The 23,485-nt window shown below is 38.9% G+C and overlaps 1 protein-coding gene across 20 annotated transcripts in view; it reads left to right on the top strand.

Moving 5' to 3' along the window:
* ptprk (protein tyrosine phosphatase receptor type K) overlaps window positions 1-23,485 on the top strand; it is a 105,898-nt gene that overhangs the window by 2,592 nt on the left and 79,821 nt on the right. For 19 of the 20 annotated variants that reach the window (XM_086264663.1, XM_086264667.1, XM_086264668.1 and 16 more), the window contains exon 2: window positions 4,110-4,133. The exons of the other annotated variant lie outside the window; for it this stretch is intronic. In XM_086264663.1, the coding sequence (XP_086120789.1) occupies window positions 4,110-4,133 (24 nt within the window). The remainder of the gene's footprint in view (window positions 1-4,109; window positions 4,134-23,485) is intronic. 20 annotated transcript variants of the gene reach the window in all.

Below are 23,485 nucleotides of genomic sequence, written 5' to 3'. Positions count from 1 at the left end.
CAGTGATGCAGATAAGGTTTGCAGGCTGATAACTAATACAGCCATTATGACTTGGCACTGAGAAAAAGCAATAATTATAAGACCAAAAGTTAGTAATGAAGGAAATGTGTGTTTGGGTGCTACACTCATATCACTGACAAGGACAAGAAATATTTGTGGCAAGTTTTTAAAACCATCCATTAAGCACTAAAGAAGTCATTTTCAGTCCGCGCTGAGATGCATTGTCACTAAATTTGTCTCCTTTCAGTTTTTTAATCTATTCTAGTTTCCCAATTAGAAAGTCAAACTGCAAGTTAAAGCATTTCTCTAAATCTGCCTGTCTCTTGCCTCTTCTTATCATTTTTTATACACAGTTTTGTTTTGGCTAATCACTTACAAAGTCAGTGTAATAAATCTGAACAAGCTGTCTTTACAAAGTCAGTAACCGAGTTTATGTTAATTTTACAACTTTCTAAATCTGTCTCCTCTCTGATCGAGTTGTGACACAGATTTTAGGCGTCTTTAATCTTAATGAAGTGAAATAATTGTTTTCCATCACTGTCTCCAGACGAATTAAAAGGCTGCCAGTGCCACTGAACACAGCATCTGAGCTGGTTTAATTAGAATTGTAAATTATTTTAGTATTTCGAACATTAGAACCAAGTTAGTTTAATTATAATTACTTTTCCGCCCCATTTAGGAGATGAAATAAAATTGTGTGTTTTAATAGAGAAAGGCGAAAGAAATGGAAGGACAGTGAGAAAGAGAAGAGGAGGGGGACAAATAAGAAACCATTGGTTTTTGGCCGTGGGCATCTCCTCCACTCAAGAGACTGTGAAAACGGCAGAAGGGAGTGTGTGTGTGTGTGTGTGTGTGTGTGTATGCGTGTGAATCACTGTGTGTGTCTGTCATGTCTCGTGTATGTGTGTGGTGCAAACGTGTGTGTCAATTCATGTGTTTTGCTGTCGCTTACAGAGAAGGAGGGAGGCCGATGCTTTTAAGCCCTCCGGAGTACAGTGGTACAAAAGACGAGCATCTGAAATGTTTGCTTCTCATTTCGATTCATGTGAAAATGCCTCCTCATTCTACTCATGCCATGTAAAATGGCGCCAAATCAAAGGCTTTTTTATTTATTTCTCGTTAAAAGTAATGCCTCAGTCTGCAGTCCTTCAGATCCATCTTAATGTCTTCTCCACAAATGAAACGTCCCTTTGCTTAGAGCCAATCTGTTTCTACGGATTTCAATTTAGTGATAGATTTTACAAAATCCATTGCTTTGAAAGTGGCTGGCTCATTTCTTCAGCTGTTTGGGGAGGAAGTCTGTAAAATGTAATTAATCTGCTGAGAGAATTCATTAGCTAATCCCTCATTAGACTGTGTGAGTGTGTGTGTGTGTGTGTGCGTGAGCATAAATGAGTTTGAGGGTTAAGTGTGTACAGTGGGTGAAAGTTTTGGGCACTTTTGCAAAATAAAATATAAAGAAATTCTTGTTTACATGAGTTTATGCAGACGTATTCAAGAGGATGTGACAGCGTGCAAAATAAACAGAGCGCTATTTGCACTGATAAATCGTGGCAGGTTTCTTTACTTTGAAATGACTCTCACTGAAGCTCCCTTTCTGCTTTGGAAAGGTACGTTGTTTTGATGTAAAAATTTGTTCTTCGTCAAGAACTGAAGTTTCACAAAATGCTGTACTTTACCTAAAACAAGTTGAAAATGTAACTGTACAGTTTAACAGTTTAACACAACTATTATTACACAGGCAGAATCAAAATATATGAACAAAGTTGTTTTTTCCTTTTTTAATGCTCTGTATGTGGAAGTGCGGGAAATGTTTGTGTGTTTTGCACACTGACTGACTCATTGCTTCCCAAAAGAGGATGGCATTTGATTTCTTGTTTTGTTTTGTTTTTTTTAATGAGTATATTTTTCTTCTCTGATCCACTGTGACCAAAAGGGTATATAAACAGAGAGAGACTAGCAGCAAAGCAGCAACCGGAGACCATAAAATGCCAAAGAAATTCTGCAGCTTGTAGTGATGATGCCATAATGTCAAAGTGAAATAACTGCAAAGAGGGTGGATACTGAGTTAGACTTTGCTCAACTTAAAACACAAAGAAGTGACTTTAAAAGGAAAGTTTGTATTTTTTGAAAATACAAACTTTTGACTGCAGTCATGGGCTATATCAGTTGTTATCTGTGGTGTTCATAATGCAATAATAAGCAGATGAAAATAGAGACTGGTTACTGATTAGTGTCACTAACTTTCTACACTTCTTATCCATTTTTAGAACTTCATAACGCAAAACCTCCACAACTATGTCTGTTTAAGATGACAAATATAATCCCACACAATAATTTGTGACATAAACAGTTTGTATTGGCAAAAACTGTATATTTACATTGTATTGTATTGTATGACATGCTGGTCAGGTAGCATATCCTTGGATATGTTGCCAGTCTACTTTCCATTAACAGCTACTCAGCTGCTCAAGTTGATTTGACTTGACTCTGTTTCCGTCGTTTTCCATTACATTTGAGTAGCACCTCAATGAGGGAGGTGTTTTTATAGCAACGTGAACCAAAAGTTCAGGACATTGAGACGATGGTACTCCTGCTGCTAAACCGATGGTAAATGTCTGCACTTTGTCATTCAACCACGGCGGTGGTTTATAGCGATTTCCCTTGTTGCTGGGTCTCAAAAATGGCAGGTTTCTTGTAAAGGACTCCGCCTCGTGAGTCATCCAGCCACTCCGTGGCCAATCAGTGGCATGCAGTCTGTTGACGTCACTTTTTTGGCTTGATGTTTTTGGCATCAGGTACTACCACATAAAGGAAAACTCTGAAAACCGAGTTAAGTCGAGCTGAGCTGAGTAGGTACTACTGAAAAAGAGACTATAGAAAAGACAACCATTCATGATCACATTCACGCCACGGCCAATTTAGAATTGCCAATTCACCTAACACACGTGTTTTGGGGCTGTTGGAGTAAACTGGAGTACTCAGAGAAAACCTACAGTAGATTAAATAATGTCATAAAGAGGATTGAGTCTTAAATACTGGGTCGTTATGGGTTTAAATCACCAATCAAGCAAAGAAAGCGAACCAAGAAAGTGATAGCGCTCCACTGGAAACCAAGACAGGCAGCACATTCAACACACATCCCAAATCCCTGAAACATCACATCCCTGATGAATGATGATGCTAGTCCTGTATCATCAATCTCTGCTCTGCCCTGTTTGGCTCTGGTCACAGCTGTTGGTACAAGGGGGCCTTGAAAAATGCTGCTGCCTGACACACACACACACACACACACACACACACACACACACACACACACACACACACACACACACACACACACACACACACACACACACACACACTCACCCTTATACACATGGCTGGCTAATGACAGATTAAGTAATCAACACTCACAGCTGATTAATTACATTACAGTGCATGCACAAGCACACACCCTTTGCCTCACACTCACACAGCCAGATGAGCAGCCTCAGCACCAGTTGTGCATTTTAGTGTGTAGTGATAATGATATATGCAACAGAGATATGACTTGTGTGTGCATGTGCATAAAGGAGTGAGAGATTGGTGCAAGTGGTAGCAGGTGAAGACAGTCTTGACTTTTGGAGTTCATGGGGATTAGTTGAATAAGAGGGTGAAGGCAGAGGTTGGGTGTGTTTTGGATAAAGTTTAAAGTTTGTGTGAACTTGTGTCAGTTCAGACTTGTTCTTTCCTTTGCATTTTTTAAACAGATTGCATTCAACTGTGTTATTAAGGTTACAAATCATTGTTGGAGTGTAGCTGCTTATATATGATTCCTGAAAGCATTGATTTTGTTGCTGCTGCTGTTGAACAGGGTGGATGCAAAGCTGAAGAAAGTCATGGGGCAATATTGGATTACTTCATTCTTGCTTTTCTTGAATATATATATTTTGTTTAGTTAGATAAAAGCAGAAGTTTATCCAGAATAGACCAGAAAAACGCGTAAAGTGAGAAAATTGCTGTCAGAACAACATGTAATGAAAATCTCTTTTGTGTTTGTGAACCCGTGCATGCTTTCCAACCTAATTCTGTGCTGTTATTCTCTGCTTTGCTTCTATTGGATCCAGCTCACATGGGGCGCGCTGAGAAGGGTGAGTTACGAGTCGCCAGCCGAGCTTCATCTTTCATGGTTTTAATGTTGTCGTAACTCCCCCATAGCTCCACCTTAACGCAGGGTTCCCTTTTCATTGTGTAGACATTAGTTGTAGTGATGTTGCTTTGTTTTGTCATCCATTGTCATCCCATCTTTTAGCTACATTACTAATCATCCCATTTACTAATCATGGGCTAAGTGCTTGTCAATTATTTTAGCGTATTTAATCAAACTCACCTTGACATGGCAGTAGAGCTTTCTTTGGGTTTTTATTTTCCTGACCTTGATAAGCCAGCATTAAAGTACTGTAGTAGTATTTGGACCTTCCTCAGTATGAACATGTTTGAAGAACTCTGAACCATTTGATTCAATGTCAGATAGTTTCAATGTTTCATAAACCTTCAGCTCATGTCTAGTGTTATTTTGCTTGTTAAAAAATTTCTACAGTGACAATCCTGAATCGATTAAATATTTGAAGCACTCTTGTACTGGTATGCTGTCACCCGTCTTTGTGACTCTGCCAACCTGGTTGTCAGTTAATCTATGTGCCATTTGTCTCTGTGTCTCTCTTCCTGTGCTTGTCTGTCTGTGTAGCTAGACAGCTGTCGGGAGGTTTGAAGTTTCCAGGTGCTATTTGTTTAGTTGAGCCTGCTTTTTAATAAAAGAGCTCTGAGTAACTTTGTTCCTTCAGTAGCTAAACACACCCTTCTCTTCTCTTCTCTTCTCTTCTCTTCTCTTCTTAATAAGGGAGTTGTCCTTTGGTTGTGAAGGTTACAAGTTTGTAAGATATGCTACACACTCTTCACACTGCAGATAGATAGATAGATCATTTTGTAGAGTGCCACTTTAATCAATCCCTGAAAACTAACGTAGGAATGCTATGTTCCAATGCAGACGTTATTCAGTATAAAAATAATAGAGACCAATCGGATGCCCAGTGGGGTAGAAATACTGTCAAATCATATTAAGGAGTACAAGTTTTTTTAAATGGTTTTGGCAGATTCTACATCTACTCTGGCAGAATTTTGTAGATTTCACTGAACTTAGGCCCCAAGTGAAGAATATTTGTTATAACGGATTAGTAAACTGCTGGTTTATTGGAGGTGAGGTAATGGTTGTGTTGTCATAATAGTGTTAGCATTTAACATTTACGATATACTGTTTAATACTTGAATGTTGCTGAAATGGGAGCTTTACTGACCTCTCCTCTCAGGTGTCAGATGCTTTGCCAAGTTTTGATGTGCTGCTGTTCAGGTGTGCCTGTATGTTGCTGTGTGAGGTGAAGATAACATTGTTGGTATCGATACTTTTGCAAACAAGTGTCTAATCAATCGTAATTTTAGTATCAGACCCTTTTCAGGTTCCTCACTCGATTGTGCAAACATTATATAAATACAATTTTTGGCACAAATAACAGAGAGTCTTGATTGTGAGACATGATGCTTTGTATTTGTTTTCACTTTTCAGGAATGTATTTATCCTCTAGCAACAAAACTGATTACATTAGAAATTAAATGCTCTTTTCTAATGTAATCTTTATTGTTGCTCACTTTAAACTTCCTGGCAACATGAAGGCAAAGTCTGTAGGCCTTAGGCTCAGATCATAGTTGTGCTCTGTTATTATATTGTATTATATATTATATTATATTGTTAATGGTAGTAATAATTCAAAGTCAGAGTCCTTTGTAATGAAATGCATATAGTAACATATTCAAGCTTGTCATGGTTTGGTTTTTTGCTTTTCAGGGTCACTCCTGTATGAAGCACCTTTTCCCATTTCCCAAGAAGACTCATTTAAATTTTGGAGGTGGTTTTTGGCAAGGCAAGGGTCTTTAAAGAAAGGATTGTTCATTAACTAACTCTTAATTATAAGTATATAGGTGGCACTGAAGTACAGTTATAAGGTTACAAACTGATTATGGCATGTTTCACTTTGGGGTGGAAACTTTACAGCAAATCTCCACTGTTCCTCTTGTCACAGTGACCAGTTCCCGCCTTTCATGTTCAGTAAATGTTTAATGATCCAGTCAACCCACTGAGTCTGGGATTTCCCGATGACTCTCGGTTAAAGTGTAACCCATGGTCTTAATCTGGCACATTTTAAGTTCTCAACCTCTCTTACTTCTTAGTGTTAGTTTATACAACAGTTAGTTATCTTCCCTAAAAAATGTAAAGTAGTTTTGTTATCTTTTATGCTTTATAAGAAAAACTTAAGCTATGTAAACAAAGTATATTTAATGAGACAGACTTTGCTTAAGGCCGCAGTTAACCTGTACTTTGAGTAGATGTGACAGCCCAACTTTGTGTGTGTTATGCATGATTATGCCAACCTTCAGGTGGATGGGATAGCCAAAGGGCTCCTGTGTGTATGTGCCTGTGTAGCTCTGGGGCCTGGCAGAAGTGGTTTCTATTATTCCAGTTATGAAGACATCTGTCATGAATGCACACACAGGAACACACAAATGCACACAAAAGTAGTCATAAGCCGTCAATGTGCAATATTCCATGAAAGGCTTATTGCTTATCTGTGTGTATTATCTCTAGGTAAAATCCTACGGGATACTCTGCTACAATCATTTTAACAATATGTCCTAAAATTATAGAGACATGTTTTCACTGTCCTCAAATTCATTTCCAATAATTCTCCTCCCTTCTGTAAGCTGATTTCAAATCAGAAGTTGGAGAAGGCTTTTGAGATATTTAAACCTTCCCTTACATGTTTGTGTGTGAATCAATGGCTTACAGATAGACGACCAGTCCATTAAGATTATCATCTCCATCCCTGACCATGTATCTTCACATCCCCACACTGCCGCTCCTCTGTGTGAACAGAGATTTCAATCTTCCGGGAGATATTCCCGAGCTATCTTTTCCCTCCAAATAGTGGTACACAATATTTTTTTGCCCTGTCAAATCTGTCTGTCTGCCACTCTAATCTGACGTTTAGTCTGTCTGTCTGCCTGCCAGCCTGTGTGTGTCTCTCCTTACTGCAGATGACTGTAGACACATGGTCAGCGTGACAGTGACTGCGTATACACATCATACAGTCAATCATGCTAACAGACAGACTGTGTGTGGGAGTCTGAAGAGAGACATTTAAATGTTGAACATCTGTCTGTCTGTCAGTTTTCTAGCTGGGTCGTGTTAGCCTTGTTTTTCAAAATATCGCCTGTGATAAAGTGATATGCTAATATTTACTCTTTACATATTTTACATACACCCGTTATCATTACTCTTTAAAGGAAATTATTCTAAAACTACTGTATAAAACTTCATTTGTATAAGGAAAATCAAACTCTGCAATTAAGTGGGCGATAAGTAGGTGTCTCCCAACCCTTTAATGTCTGCAGTCATAATGCTTTCGCTATCTTGTTTAGAAAGATATTCTGCAGAAATCTGAGCCCAAGGGCAGACAAATTAAGTTAAATAGAAATGATGAAACATTTAATTACGGGTAAGCAATGAATAAATATCAAATGAAATGACAGAAAAATTTATTACGTTGTGGTTGTTTAAGCTTTTTAACAAGCTAAAATGACCAATTTTTACCATCTTAAAAGTGAGGGTTTGCTGATTTCTTTGCTTTGTAAATTGAATGTCTTTGGATTTTGCGAATGTTAGTTGCACTGCAAAGATGTTGCCTAGTGATGGACATGTTTTTCCTAGCTTCTGACATGTAATACAGTAAATCTGTGGCTTTCATACCTTTTCACAACCCTGCTCTTCCATCAGACATGTCACATTTTGAAAGGACTTTTCATGAAGAGGGTGTATAAATATAGCAAGCGAAACCAATGTACTCATGGGTGCAGACTGGGTATCACTTGATGGATATCAGAATCAAAAAACCAATCAATACATTCCCATCTCTAAAGATTTGAATTTCGGAACCTTTGTATTGTAATATACTTTTATAGTTGCCAGATTGCTCATGTTTCTGCCACTTGTTGCTGTGGCAGTGAGCATTGTCAGCACTGACTCTAGTAAAGTGTAACCACACTTTCGAATGTTTAATTCTCTCCACCATTGACACTAATAGCAGTGCATCTGTGTATCTTCTGCACTGTTCTTCAGCATATCAAAGAGAAAGCTGACCCTGCCTAATGCAGCTTCTATTGCGAAGAGCAGAACTGAAATGTTGGAGCTTTTCTGTACTTTGGTCTTTCACAATTTAGCACCGGGTTCTGTGACAGTACCCATAAAATCAACCATAATGAAGGCACACTAAACTGTGCTCTTCACAAAAATCTTCTATGAGCAATTACAATTTAAATGCATACTTTTCAGGGATTAGAATCTGTAAACATAGCACTGTATTAGTGTCGTATATCAAAATTAAGCTATGCAGCAACTCCAACAGCTATAACTGAGAGGAGCCAGGGCTGCCTGCTGAGTTTCAACCTCCTAAAGGCCAACCTTTTGAGATTTATATGTATGCATTCATGAAACTAAACAATAGTTTTTCCACGGTTTCCATATATTGCAGGCTTAAAACATCCATTGAGACCGTTACTCCCCCAGGCATTTGTTAGTGTTTGAGCACAAGTGAGCAGCGCCGATTCATCTGTGGCAACCTCTGATCATGAGTTCTGCTGATTCGATTACAGAACTTTACCTCTCAGAACAAATAATGTGGCCTTTCGCTGGAAGAGATAAAAAAGAAAAGGTAGTGCAGTGAAATTCCCAACGGACAGCTTCAGAGCAACACAAAATGAAGAGCTCCAAAATAGGACATGCAAGGTTTTCATTGGGAAGATGCCCTGAAATTCTTATTTAAGCTGATGTTCCCTCACATACACATATACGCACTCCGCTGCGATGCGGATACTATGCAGACTCCACCGTGTCTGGTGAAGTCAGAACAAACTCAGTCAGTTTAGTCAAACAAGCTCTCTCGCCTGTTCTCACGGAGCATTTCCAAGTAAGCCTCTATCCGTAAACTCTATCCTAAAGCTTCATTTACCTCCCTACCCCCTTTGGAATTTATGGCCCACTAACCTAAACAGAGTAACACAACGTTTATCAAACCCTACCCCCTCTCTGCCCCCCCCCCCCCCCCCCGCCCCCCCGACACACATACACACACACTTTCTTTCCCTACCCCTGACTTCTAATCTAATGCCCCCTTCTTTACCCCCCTCTCTCCCATCTCTCCTCCTCCCTACTTTTCCAGTTCCCATGTTTCCCCCATAACAAGAGAAAGGGTGGGATTTCCAAATCCAGACCAAATGGTGTTGTATTACATGGGATAAAGTGTGTGGATTCTATTTAAGATGGAAATTTCAGTTGTTATGTAGTTATCCTTACTTAAACACTTGAACAATACTGGACTGATTGGAAAATAAAGGTAAAATGATATTTTTGGAGTCAGTTTAAAGCGAATTAAGTGATTTTCGCATCAAAAATGCTGTTTCAACATTTCACTTCACTTGTCAACCTTGTCTTAAAAACTCCACACATTGTTAAAATCACTTACACCTGTCAAGAAATAGTTAAAAAAGGCCCGTGTTTTGCATATTCATCTTTATATTGATTTTCCCGAACATTAAAGGCACAAGCATGTTTCATTTCTCACCATATAAAGCAGCAAAAACAAAGAAAAAATCCCCAGTCTAGGCTAAATGGGAGCTCATTTGTCTGATAGACAGCTAAGTTAAGATCATTTGTGCAATGAAAAAAGAATGAAATGGCAAATGCATTTTCTCTCCTCTCTCCTGTTCTACATAACATATACAGACTTGTAAATGTTTTCTTTTCAGCTTTTAGCTAAAAACCCCAAACAGCAACTTTGCACACTTTGTCAGTTTATATTGCCGATGTATAAGATGTATCTATGGTTTTATCTGATGGCTCAAAAGTTGAAGTACAGATTCTTCTTTACAGTGTTATGCTGCCACGAAACATTCTCAAGGTCTCTCTCTCGCTCTCCTTCTTTTTCTGTGTCTCACTATCTCTCTCACCCACTTTCTGGAATGCTTTTGTTAGTGTTTTCTCTCCTCTCTGTTTTCAGTTCAGCCAGATTTACTCTGACTCAAGCTCACACACACACACACACACACACACACACACACACACACACACACACACACACACACACACACACACACACACACACACACACACACACACACACACACACTCTAAATATAAGTCCTTGTAGAAGAAACTGTCCGTTTGTATTAAGTGGCTAGGTTAACTGTCACTATGTCTGTGTTGGGCCAAAGGTAAATAAAGTGTGTGTGTGTGTGTGTGTGTGTGTGTGTGTGTGTGTGTGTGTGTGTGTGTGTGTATAAAACTTGTGTGTGTGTGTGTGTGTGTGTGTGTGTGTGTGTGTGTGTGTGTGTGTGTGAGTTAAGCGAGCTGTCTTGTTGGAGTAACGGTTAGCAGATACAGAGCTACCTCCCCATGACATAAACTGTCTCTTACACTCAACCTCAGGGACGCAGACACACACACACATGCGCACATGCACACAATTGTATGTTAACACACAGCATTGCTTTGTCTTGTAGGGTTAGTTCCTCACTACAAAGTGAAGCTAAGTGCAGGTTTGATACAGAACTACAGCTGTCTGTGCACGATCATTTGTGTATGCTGATGTTTTGCGGTTTACATGGATTTGTTGAATAAAAAAACTCATGACTTTCTTTACGTTGTGTGCTCGGGATTCATCAGTTGGATACAGTACTTGACACCCTCGTTTATTTTTAACATGTTTTCCCTGAGATTCCATGTAGTCTTTGTGGATTTGTTTTCTTCCTGTTCAACTTCATTCAAGTTCATGCAAGGGACAAAGTCAACCAAATTAATCATTTTTGTGGAGCTGATTGAGTTTGTGCATATTTGATTGTTGGCCAAAAAAACACTCGTGTTGCTACTTTCTTTTTGCATACTTCTCTACAAAGTGTGACATACAAACTCTAGCTCAAAATGCAGTGATTATACATTTGCAGTCATTTTTAAGCAGTTTCATTGGCTAGGAGGCTGATCTGAAACAAACAGACATTCTTTATGGAGAATCTGTGTAACTGGCTGAAATCTAATCAGCTGAAGCAGAAGAGGGTCAGTCCTTCTTTGTGGTTGTCAGAGAAAAAAAAACATTTTAAAAGAGTATTTTGGGGAGAGTTCTTTCAAACTGGATTTTTTCAGGTTTAGGATGTGACTGTGCAGGAACTGTAGCAGGTTTGCCTTTGAACAAAGAGCTTAACCTCACTGATTGTGGCACTGCTGCAGGGGTCAAGAGTAAAAAGCATACTTAAAGTGGGACAACTCCTCCGTGTGCTGCTGTGTGAATGTAGTCTTACTACAGAACTACATGTCTGCTAAATGCAGCTGTTCCCTGGACAAATAAAGGTTAAAGTCAAGAAATGAGCTCACTCTGCCTCTGTGCCTCTTCTTCTAATGTTTGCTCTCTATCACACACCGTCACACAGTTACATGCACACACACACACGCTCCAAAGCCTCACATACCTCTGGACGCAGCGAGAGAGCGAGTCAGCCACATGTGGTTTCGGTTAGCCGCACTTTCCCCTCACGCTGGCCCCAAACTAACCGCTTCTACTTTACCATGGTCAAGTACATGTGTATATCTCCCATTTAGTCTATACGGCTGTATGAATGCTTGTAAATCTGCCTGTCTGTACATGTCTCTATGTTCAGTGTGTGTATGTGTATATGTCCTAGCCTGAGGCAGAGTCGAGTAAAGCAGTGAATCAAGGTTAGTGGTCCAGAGAGAGCAAGAGAAACTAAAAGAGGGGAGAGCGACTTTAATCGTAGCAGCAGAAATGTGAGAGGGAATGAAACAGAAGGAGCATGACTGCAGGTCATAGTAAATACACTTCTGGCTGCGTATGTAAACTTAACATGATTATTTAATCCTAAACAGTGTCGTTGAGCTGTTGACGTTAAAGCTTATCGATGTGTGGACTTAATAAAGCGGGTCATGGCACGGATTTCACTTTATGTAGGCTTATAACGAAATAATCTGCTCTTAAAGGATCTGTCTTTTATTGCTAATATCAGACTGGAACCTGCTTTACAGTATTTGTCCAGTGGGACGTTGTTTTCACACATAACAGATCCAATTTAATTCTCTTGTTCTCCACCACAAAGAAATGCTTAAATGTCAGACCAATTTTCATTACAAAAGTCGCTATTTTATGAATTTATGAATACTTGAGATTTTCTTGAGGGTTTCTAGGTTATACGTGCATTTGTAATATCAGTGGACGATTTTACGTTCTTTGCATGAATATGTTCATGACTTAACTCACGGATATAGATAGGCTGAATATTTAGTATATTAAATTGCCATCTTATGTGATACTGTACAGTTGTTGGAGAGCTGTAGTTGTATCAGCAGCTCTTATATAATCAGTAAAGTCTACATGTCTTTTTGTTCTTTGTTGTGTTCTTGCACTTCAAAGATGCCGGATTCCATTTAAGCTCAACTGAAGTTCAAATAGACAAAGCACAGTCATGTTTTGCTTTTTAAAAAAGTTACTGACTGTAAGTTACTAAATTGTTGCAGATTGTAAGAGATTTTTTTTTTAGATCTTTTGATGCCTTCTGTTTTTAGTGTTTGAACACAAAAGCACACGTGAAGTGCAGTATGAATCGCAATACGATTGCTTGATTTAACACAAAGATATAGAACGTTTATTGAATTCGATTTAGTATGGACTGCATATCTGCAATAGTTTAATTAAAATGTTACATTATATATCTTAAACCCATAAACCTTAGTGAGTCAGGCATAGACTCATGTTGTGTGGCAACACGCACACACACAACTTGTAATTTGAGTTTAAATCCCAGAGGCATATTTTAGGTAATTATGTTATACTCATTTAAAAAATGTGTATAAAATCAAATATTTCTAATTTGATCCATCGAGATTTTAATGCTTCATAATCATGGCTATACGCTCATATCTATATATGAAGAGGTTAAGCATATCCTTCACAAAATATTTGGCCTGTTTTTCATATTTGTGGGATGATTTTACACCAGAGATGGGTATTCAGCATGTAAAGTGTACCGCACAGTACTCATCTTCTCCATGCATTCCCGAGATTATGACTCACATTAATCATATTGCCCGTTTTTCTCAGAGTAAAATCTGAAAAACAGTCTGATGTTGCCTGCAACCAACGCACCACAGAACAGTGCAGAAACTCCACCTACATGTGAGAACAAATTAGAAGCTCTTTCTAAATGACACTGTGAACAAAGAGTGGGCTCAACAGTAGGCTATGTTTTGTCTTTCGTTAACTGTGGCTGTTATGACAAGTGCTCTCCTCCGAGAACTGTAAATCATTTTTCTTGGCTGCTGTGATACCAGATTGTATTAATTCAGTGAAACGATGCAGCTTAACATATCTTGAAAATATAATACCATTTTCCTTTATTTTAGAAAGCTCTCATTATTTGGAGCCCTGAAAATCTGCTGGCTTGTATTGTTAGACATCGTCCACGAGTGTAAGAGATAAAATGAAAGAATGAAATGAATTCATTAAAAGATCTAACCGTGAACTGTGGTACTTCATTTTGAGTTTTCATGCACTGAATTGGATCGCCTTAAAATCACGAGACCTGTAAATACAAATTGAATACCATGATGAGGTCCCTCCTGAATGTCACCACTATAAACCATGGCTGCATTGCTGCCGGTCTGTTTTTTCCATGGCTGTTAACGTTTGCAAAGTTCCAATTCGTTACCATTTTACAGTTTGCTGGGAAATAACAGATGCTTAAGGACCGGTATACCTTGCAGATATACAGAGATCTGTTTTTCAATTTGGCAAAAAGAGAAAAGAAAAGAGCAGATTGGTGTGACAGATTATAATGATGATAAAAGCTGTTTAGATACACGTTACAGGCCCCGACCTGTGACACAGACTTGGGTTATAATCCTTCATGAAATGGAAAAGAAAGAAATGGGAGTACATGATACAGAAGCGAGTGGCCGGAGAAAAGTGTGTGGGAGAAGGAGCAAAAGCTGTTTGAAGTATGATAAGCAACTACACACGAGCGGAGTAGACCAGAGCAGACTGACACAACAAACACTTGCAGCTGCACTCTTTCATACCTCCTCCGTATCTGCTGATAACAGGAGAGAGAGACCAGCGAAGAGAGAGAAAGTTATGCTGGTTTGATAAGATGCAATTCTGTATGTAGGATTTTCTTTGTCCGGGCTTGTTCTGCAATGCAACTTCTGTCTGCGACCTGTTTGGGTTCAATACTCACTGCATCTTTGGAAAAGGGAACAGAATGCACTGACCTGCTTTCTCATTTACTGCAGGAGTTAGGCTTCTCTTTGACCAGCACAAAGTGGACAACTACAAGTTGTTAACCCATTTTCTCACAGATGGAGGCAGAGCTTTGAGAGTTGGCCTTTGTTCCTCTTTCATGTGTGTCTTTGTCTATCTGTGTGTATTTACTTTTCTAACTGGTTGGATTACTGTGCAATACTGTGATTGGTAGGTTTCTGCTCTGAAATCAGCCTGTTTATCTTTCAGGAGGCCTGGTTTTGGCTGTAGCTGTTTCGATTTAACCAGGCCGATAGAGAGGAAGGCAGACTAGATAAAGTAGTCTAAGACTGTGTTTAAACGTGGATTTAGATGTCTGGATTTAGGATTTAGTGGAACAAGTGGGAAGTGCTAAATGTAAATGACGCACATAGAGATGCACGATAATGTATCCTAAAAAGAAAATATGTCTTTAAAGCAGGACATGGTGGCCTTGTCCTGTTTTGTTCTGCACCCTTTTACAAATGTCAACAGCTGAAACAGCCTGTAAATGGAACATTCAGTATTACTTGCAATGCATTTATAAATAAATCTAGAGCTTGACTGATGACCAACTTCTGGTTAGTCAGCTTGAAGCACAAATATACACAGGTAAAAACAGCCTCTGTCACACCTGCATACCTGGGATCCGTTAGTCCAATTCACAGATTAAAATCAAGTGCAAAAATGATGTTTTATAACTGCTACAGAGAGATCTGGGGAACTGCACATTGTGTGTGTTTAAAGTCCTCTAAGTAAAGACTAGATTATTTGCATCTATTTAAGCAACTGGACATCCATTACTTGTAAAAATATCTATGTAAAAAATTCTGTTCCAAGGTTTGTTGGTCGATATTTGTGATGCATGATTTACAGGTTATATTATTAATGTTTTGATCAAGCGTCAGATTAGATTTTTTAGCAGTGACCCATTATCTGTTTTAATCTTCTCTCTAAATGGGTCATATTTTCTCAAAGTCAACAAGTAATTTGTCATTTATGTAAACAAGTAACAATTAACTTTATGTAAGCACTTGTCTGAGTGGAGAAACCCATTTTAATTTAATAAAGTTCACCTGGTAAGCAAATACAGTGTGACTCAGACAGTGCAACACCTACCAAATGTCAGTTTTTCTATTAAAAGTCATCTTACTGAAGCAAGTGTACATACAGCTACAGTGCATTTGTAGAATTGCCCAGCATTCGAGTTTATACCAATAAAAATAATTGTTTTGACTCATATATTGTGCAGTTGTTCAAAGATTTAATACATTATTCAATTATACCTGAAACGGCTAGAAATTAAGGAGAAAACATACAGTGTAACTTCAACCTGAATTTAAATTGACATCTTTTCCTTTTAAGCCAGAAAAAAAAAGGCCTCTCCCTTAAGTGCTTTTATATTTTTGGTCTGTCCTGTCACGTTTCCAGCAGTATCAAAAACAACTTGCAGAGACACCGACAGCCTTTAGATGTGTAATCAGTCAATATGAAAAAGAAATTAATATATCCTCCTACTCATTTTTGTTGCATCTCATGACTTTCTCCTCGTCCTGTCTGCCATCTTTTTCCCTCTATGTTCTGTTGCTCATTACGCTGATCAGTCAACTTTCACTGACACACACTAGTCACACCTCATTACTGACTGTACACACACACACACACACACACACACACACACAGTTTTCAGTCAGTGAACTTGCATCACTGCTTAATGTGGTGAGGATGAATTCAGCACTCACTGCTATTACTGTGTGTAAGGGGTGAACAATTGCCTGAAACATGATTTCAATGTTGTTTAGCTAATGGGACTGTAAAGTATTAGTCACTTTTAAGAGAGTAAAGAGAGATCAAGGACAAAAAGTACTCTGCCCATCATTTTAAAATGAGTGTTTTCATTTCATGCAACTCCTGGTTAATTACATTTCACTGGATTTATCTGAAGATGTTAAAAACTATTTTTAAAAAAATCCTAAAAATTAAATTAAATTAAAAAAATCTTGACCAACTACAATGTTGAAATACTTCTTAGACTTCAGTCACCCAGGCCTAGAGATCCTGGCAGTCAATCACTAAGGAAACACATGCACTTCCTTAGTGGTTGCTAGCAGCCATCATGTGAAATTGTTTGCAATGGGGTATACAGTTCTGAACCAAAAACCTCCATTGCCTCCATAGATGCTAATTGGTCACTGATGTTGCCCAGAGTTTGCACTGGAATATGTCAACTTGTATGAAAACACTCACACAATCCTTGCCAAGTGATAGTGATACTTGAAAAAGTGCAAAGCAAATCAAAAATGGTTGCCTACAAAGTAAATAGTTGCTACAACCAACATGATTTATCCTCCATGCTCATTTCTTCAATGCAAATTATGGGTGACTGTGCCACTCTTCTGCTGATCAAAGCAGCTTCAAGGAGGTTTTTGGTGCAGCACCCTCTATGTGACTGATATAACTTGATGACAGCCAGCAACCTTTGTGACTGTGGCTGTACATATTAAAGCATCAAAGTAAGAATACTGCATGCTTTGACACACACAGGGATTTTGTTCTGTTTTTTTTTTCATTCATTCGCCCTTAATATTGTAAATAAACTTTTAAGTACAAGTTTTAGTGTTTCAACAACTTGATTCTGGATTTGAATTCATATTTCCTTCACTGCTAGTATTTGCTACAATGCATTCTGATGAATTTTCATGCATCTGTAGGGACCTCATTGGAAAATAGGAGGCTATAATAAAAAAAAATGCATAAAACCATTGAATTTCATGCATGAGTAAGTCTCTGTTGGAATTTTTGTTTGTGTTTTTTCTGTGACTAATGACTGGTGAGTCTTGGTGAGTAACACACTGTGTACGTTGATGCCTGCTGGCAGATATAGTAGCTCTGGCTATAAAGCGTGTGTGCGCTCGTGTGTGTTTATGACAGGTAGTTAATTACACTCATGTTTTTGTCCATTGGTATATGTTTCCACACACACACACACACACACACACGCACACACACACACACACACAAACATGCACACGGACCACAGGCCTGACAGGCAGGTCTTAATTAGTTGCCAAGGCCGCCGATGATGCGTTCTGACAGTCACTGTGCTGATGACAGAATCTCCTGCCTCGGAGCAGAGAGGCATGCTGGGATTGACACAGGGTCCACTCAGTCATCACGCAGTGTGTTTGTGTTTTAAGTGTGTGTGCAAAAGTTCAGATTGAAGAAAATGAGGCAGTTTGTCAGTTAGTTCCTTGTTAGTCAGTCAGTGAATTTGTCAGGGAGAAAAGGATTAACTGAGATGCGAATAACACGCTTACACATACTGGTGCTTGCGCACACACACACACACACACACACACACACACACACACACACACACACACACACACACACACACACACACACACGCTTTTTGTGTGATAAACAAAGTGAAAGTAGGAAATTGCCTGGTGATTTCCAATCTGTAGGTGTGAAGATGGAATGACTTCAATCATCACTTTATTCATCTCTCGTCGTCCCCTCGATCTGTAACCCTCTCGTCCTCATCCTTCTCTTTTTCGTTCATCTGTCCTGGGAGGCAGCAGGAGAGCAAACAGAGTGAATCTTGTGAAATGTGTCGACAGCATGCCACAACAGATCTGCCGAGAAACGGTCAGCTGTACAAGAAAGTGATTTATGGTGATTTACACAGGCCCAAAATCACTCTATAAACTTGGAATTTAAAGCCAATAAGAAGAAGTGACAAAGTGAACAAATTTTCCAGCCCTGCTTTAGTGCTACAATTACTGCAATTCATTATGCATTCAGTGATTTCAATTGGCCTAAATGACAGGTGAGAGACAAACAGAAGAGGAGAGACAATTGGTGCACTCTGACCACCCTCATCTGCTTATGTGTTTGTGTGCATGTTTGTCTGTGTGTGTGTCAGAGGGTATTTGGTTTGCTGGTAGTGAACTCAGAGATGAATCTTAATGGCCATCATTTAACCTTACACCCTAACACAAAGAAAGAGAGGAGTAAACACACACACAAAGAGCTGGTTCACTGGATGAGGAATGGAGTGGAGACTGAAGCGCTCAGGATATTAAGTGAAGTGTATTTGTGTGTGTGTGAAAGAGAAAGAGAGTGAGGGAGAGTCTGTGTTTGTGAGTTTTTGTGGCTGTGTGGAGAGGCAAAGGTTGATCGGGGTCAATAGACGTAATTTGTCTCTGAGAGGTTTGTGGGATCAACTCTTACAGTTTTTTACAGACGCTAGGACACATTTCTCAATACTTAGGTCACTTTTGCAAAACTCTTCACACAATTCTCCTAACTGACCGTCAGCTTGGCAAAGCAGTTCATTTCACATTCAAAATGCACTACAACCACTAAAACACTTTATTCAGGTCTCAAATAAACTCATTCTTCCAGAACACTAGCAAAGGTTGACAGCCGACAAACACACTTTGTCACCCACAAAACAAAGACCTAAAAAACACTAACAACATGTAGCATTACACAGTGTTTTCTTGTGTAAAACAAGGACACATCTCTGTTTATAATTTCAATATATGTTACTGGAATGAATCAGACATCATGCAGAATTCGTTAATATTTGTTTATGTATTTTTATTATTTTTGCACTAAGTAATCCCAAAATACAAGAATTTGTATACACACCATCCACTGATACACATACAATAGTAATGCTATTCTACTCGGTCTTCTCTATTTGGCCACAGGTTCTCATCCACATCACATCTTATGTCATCTAGGGCAATGCACCTAGGAAAGAATCTTCTGGCATGCCAGAATTGAAGGAGTTGAAAAATTGAAGGGGTAACACCTGTGTAGATGTTCATCTACAATGAGGATCAGCTGTGGCTGGTTAAACTGCATTTTTAGATTTAAAATATGTATCAATAAAATATTGCTGTTGGATTTTGCTGTCTTTTTAAGTTTTTCATTGTGTTATTGTTTTGGCCATAAGTTTAACAGTTTTGAAAACAGTATGTAAGCACATGCAAAATGTCCTGTCCGTACAAAGATTTTTGGCAGTTGTTGTGTCTGAGTGAGAAGATAATTCATGAAATTTGAGAGATGTAGTCATTGAATGCATTTTGTGCCAAAACAATGATAACTGGTCCTCAGTTTAGCCCACATAGACTTCTGTTGTGCTCACTGTGTGAGGAGTTTTGCAAACGTGACCTAAGTATTGAGAAATGTGTCCTAGCGTCTGTAAAAAACTGTAACAAAAATGGTTCTGTGTAGACCCGACCAGCAGCAGAACTAACTCTACGTGGTACCAGTTTTAAGGTTTCAGCTTTACTTTCTTTAATCAGCAACAATTGGGACCAAATGAGGACAATTAATGTTTAAACTTAGAGGTGGACCAACACCAATTCTTTTTTTCCCTTCAAAATGAAACCAGATTACAAAAAACACCAAACACACATCTTCACTGTTGTGTGAGTTAAAACTTAAATGTTGCATTTCTGGCCTCATCCCAGCCATCGACGTTAGAGCAGGTGTGTCGCATCTGCAGCCAGAGACAGAGCAGCTGCTTTGATGCACAGGTTGATAACAACAAATTGTCTAAGTGAACTTTTGAAGTAAATGTGTCACAAGCACAGTTTGGACAAAGACCAACAAATCACAGTAATGTAGCTATATTTGACGGAAAGTCTTACTTTAGTTTCCTCTGCCAAAACACATTCTGCTCATATGTGACTTTAAAAGTGAGAATTATGTATTATTTCCATGCATGCAGGAGAGTGACCGAACTGTGGTTACATGATGCTAGTGGGTGGAATCTGTCATCTGTGTGTGTGTCCATCTGGTATGACCCCCTGTTCAACTCCTCCAGCACTAATGCGCATATGGACCATAGACACACACAGACACACACACATCGGCACGTACACACCCTTAAGAAGGAACAGCTGAAAGAAACTGCCCACCCTTCTGCCCATCCTCCCTCCTTCTTGATTCCTCCCCTCCTTCCCGCAGAGCCTCAGGACTCATCCAGGTGTCCACTTTTCTTCTCTGGCTCCTTTTTCTTGTCTCTTTTCTGTTTTAATTTCTCCATCCATATTTGAAAGTCACTGGACTGCTTACAGATTCACATTCAGTGTGATTTTTATAGTGAGGTTAAATGAACAAAATTACCATAAAATGTTACCAACACGTAATTTTATAAATTTTTTTGGTGAAGAAGAATAAGAAGGGACTGCCAATCCATTTTCTTTTAGTCAAGTAAGAAGTAAATTGCACAGAAATTGTTTATGTAGTTTAGGTCAAATGAATTGCTTTTAAATGGTAGTTTTAAAAGCAGTTGTGGAAATTTCCATACATGGGCTTTACTCATTATGTTTAGGCATGTTTGATTTCTTTTCTTTTCTTTCTGGTTACGGGATGGTCATTGAATGAATCATTGATGTACATTTATGTGTACAAAAGGCTAAGATCTATTTGTGTCATGTTATTTAATGGGCTGTTTGCTTCAAAGATGAAGACTCATTGAAGAAATGTCAGGGTTCAAGTTAAGAAATGAAGTTCTAAAAAAAAGAGAATAAATTAATAAGAAGAAAACCACAAATCTCAGTAAAAAAAAAGTAACCAAAGGGGAAATAAAAGCAAATGGAAGAAAGAAAAGGAAACAAAGGAAAGGATGAATAAGCAAAAGGAACGGCATAAAGAGAGAAATGAATGTGTACTGAAGGAAAGTCAGAAAGGCTTCAGTTTTGTGCAGGAGTGCAGTTTCAGCTTCTATAAACCCAGGAGCTCTGAATACCGCTTATTAAGCAGGGACTGTGTCTGTGTGTGTATGTGTGCGTGTCAGGGTGATATATTGAAACACACCTCTGTGGAACAGCTGCAATGATGAGACAGAGAGTTGGGAGTAAGAGGTGTCATCTACCTTACACGCACACACACACACACACACACACACACACACACACACACACTGTCATGCATGCAGACGCACAGAGCTGAGCCAACTTCTTTATTGTATTACTGAGGCCAGCTTGTATCAAAGAGCAAGCGAGAGAAAGAAAGAATGGAGAGAGCGGGAGAGATGAATTTGTTGTGACTGCTCTGGTGGACTCAGCTTTTTAACACGGCACTTCTTTTTTTTTTATTCCCCCCCCCCCCACACACACACACACACCCTCCCCGTTTCTCTCCACTACTTTTTACTCTCGTCTCTTCTCTCTTTCCTCCTCCTCATCTGTGTGCATACTTATTATATTACACAGATAACGAGAGTGATACAGGGAGTGACAGAAATTGAGAAAGACAGAGTAAAAAGTAATGAGAAGGCTCTAAAAAGAGAGGCAGAGGGAGCTAAAATTGGGAAAAGAAACACATAGAGGGAAAGAAAGGGAGAGAAATGGAAAGGGACTGACAGATAGAAAGAAAGAGAGATTGAATAGATGAATCTGATTTATCTATAATGAAATCAGCCCCAGACTGCATGGAGGAATGTGCTCAATTCAGCCTTTCTGCTGTTACAGACAGATTTGCCCATTTAATATTCTAAAGATCAGTGTGAGCAGATACACGCCAACTATTGGTGCGCTTTGGAAGGGCTAACCACGACTACTTTTAGTTTAAAGTTGATACTTGTTACCATTACAGCTCTGCTTACAATCGAAAAAGTATAATGACATCAGATTTGTATTACTGCAAGGTCTTTGCCTTACAATATAAAGTGCCTTGAGGCAACTGTTGTTGTGATTTGGAGCTATGTAAATAAATTGAACTGAATCGAACTGAATTGAATAGACAGAAATAGAAATAGACAGAATTAGTAAATCTTTTGTTTGTTTTTTACACAAATAGTCAGATATTTTCATTTTTTTTCTTTTCATGTGTGGGTTTGCTGCTTTCTGCATACAGAAACATCAATCTAAATACGTCCTCTTCAACTCCAGGGACTTATGATTGCATGTATAAAATAATATCTACTTGTTATTTATTTTATCTTATATGCCGTTATTGTTCATTGACAAACAGTACCACAGTGTTAGCATCATGAATTAGGTCAAAAAGGATATTCCCATCATTGGCCTAAAAATAAGTTAAAATGAACTAATACTAAATTACGTTAAAAAAAGAAAACATTTCTTTTTGTTCTTATCCCCCACAAAACAACAATCTAAACCCAAAGGGATAAGATGCTAATAATCCTCTACTTTCACCTCCCTCGCCTTAGAAAATACCAAAAAACCCTCTATTCATAATCATGTGTGTTTGTGCAGTTGCATCCTTTGGGTTTGGACTGAAAGGAGATGGGTGCATTCAATTGTCTGTATTTTTTCATACATCCATAACTATGGCAAAAGGCTTTTCCTGTTTGCAGTCTGCATATGTGTGTGGGCATGCTCTCTCGCTCTCTTTCTACCTTTCATGTTCGTCCAGGCATGAAGCAATCCACTCCACACACACGCACGCTGCCTCAGGCCAACACACACACATATACACACATAGACACACATGCACGCACTCCGCATAGCCACATTGCCTATGGCTACACATTTGGTCCAAGGAAGCTGTTTTTCACTCTTCAAGTTGTTTGTTTGAGTGAATTTTACACAACACCCTTGGCTTAACATCAAACACACACACACATGCATTCACAAAGACATGTGGAGGCACACATGCACACATTTTAGGGCCTGATTGTACGGATCTTTGCTCCTATGGGCATGGCATAATAATACCCAAGTCCTCACGCACACAATCACATAGTTTCTGGTTGCCTCTTTTTCTATTGAAGCAGCAGAGATGGTAAGAGGAAACATCCAAAACAGCCAGATCAGTCGGCTCACCTGCCAAAAACAGTATCCCATCCAATTATCCTGTAAATGTGTGTTTTTGTGTGTGTTTAAAAGCACATTCTGTATGTTTTACTGGTGGATGTGGATCCACCGTAAATCAAAGGACGGCACTGCAGGCGTCTGCTAGTTGATGCTTTTTGCAGTAATGTTGTGCAGTGATTTGGGAAAATTACAGTCCATCTCTGGGATTTTATGGTGTAAATGATCAGTAAAGGGTACACACTGTGCATCAACAAG

Source organism: Aulonocara sp. 'chitande type north' Nkhata Bay, linkage group LG15 (assembly GCF_057382095.1).
Source record: "Aulonocara sp. 'chitande type north' Nkhata Bay isolate Kocher_YH1m ecotype deep benthic linkage group LG15, A_spYH_male_GT1.1, whole genome shotgun sequence".
Classification (NCBI taxonomy): domain Eukaryota; kingdom Metazoa; phylum Chordata; class Actinopteri; order Cichliformes; family Cichlidae; genus Aulonocara; species Aulonocara sp. 'chitande type north' Nkhata Bay.
Note: the sequence above shows the minus strand (reverse complement) of the source record. Positions and strands in the feature narration are given on the sequence as shown.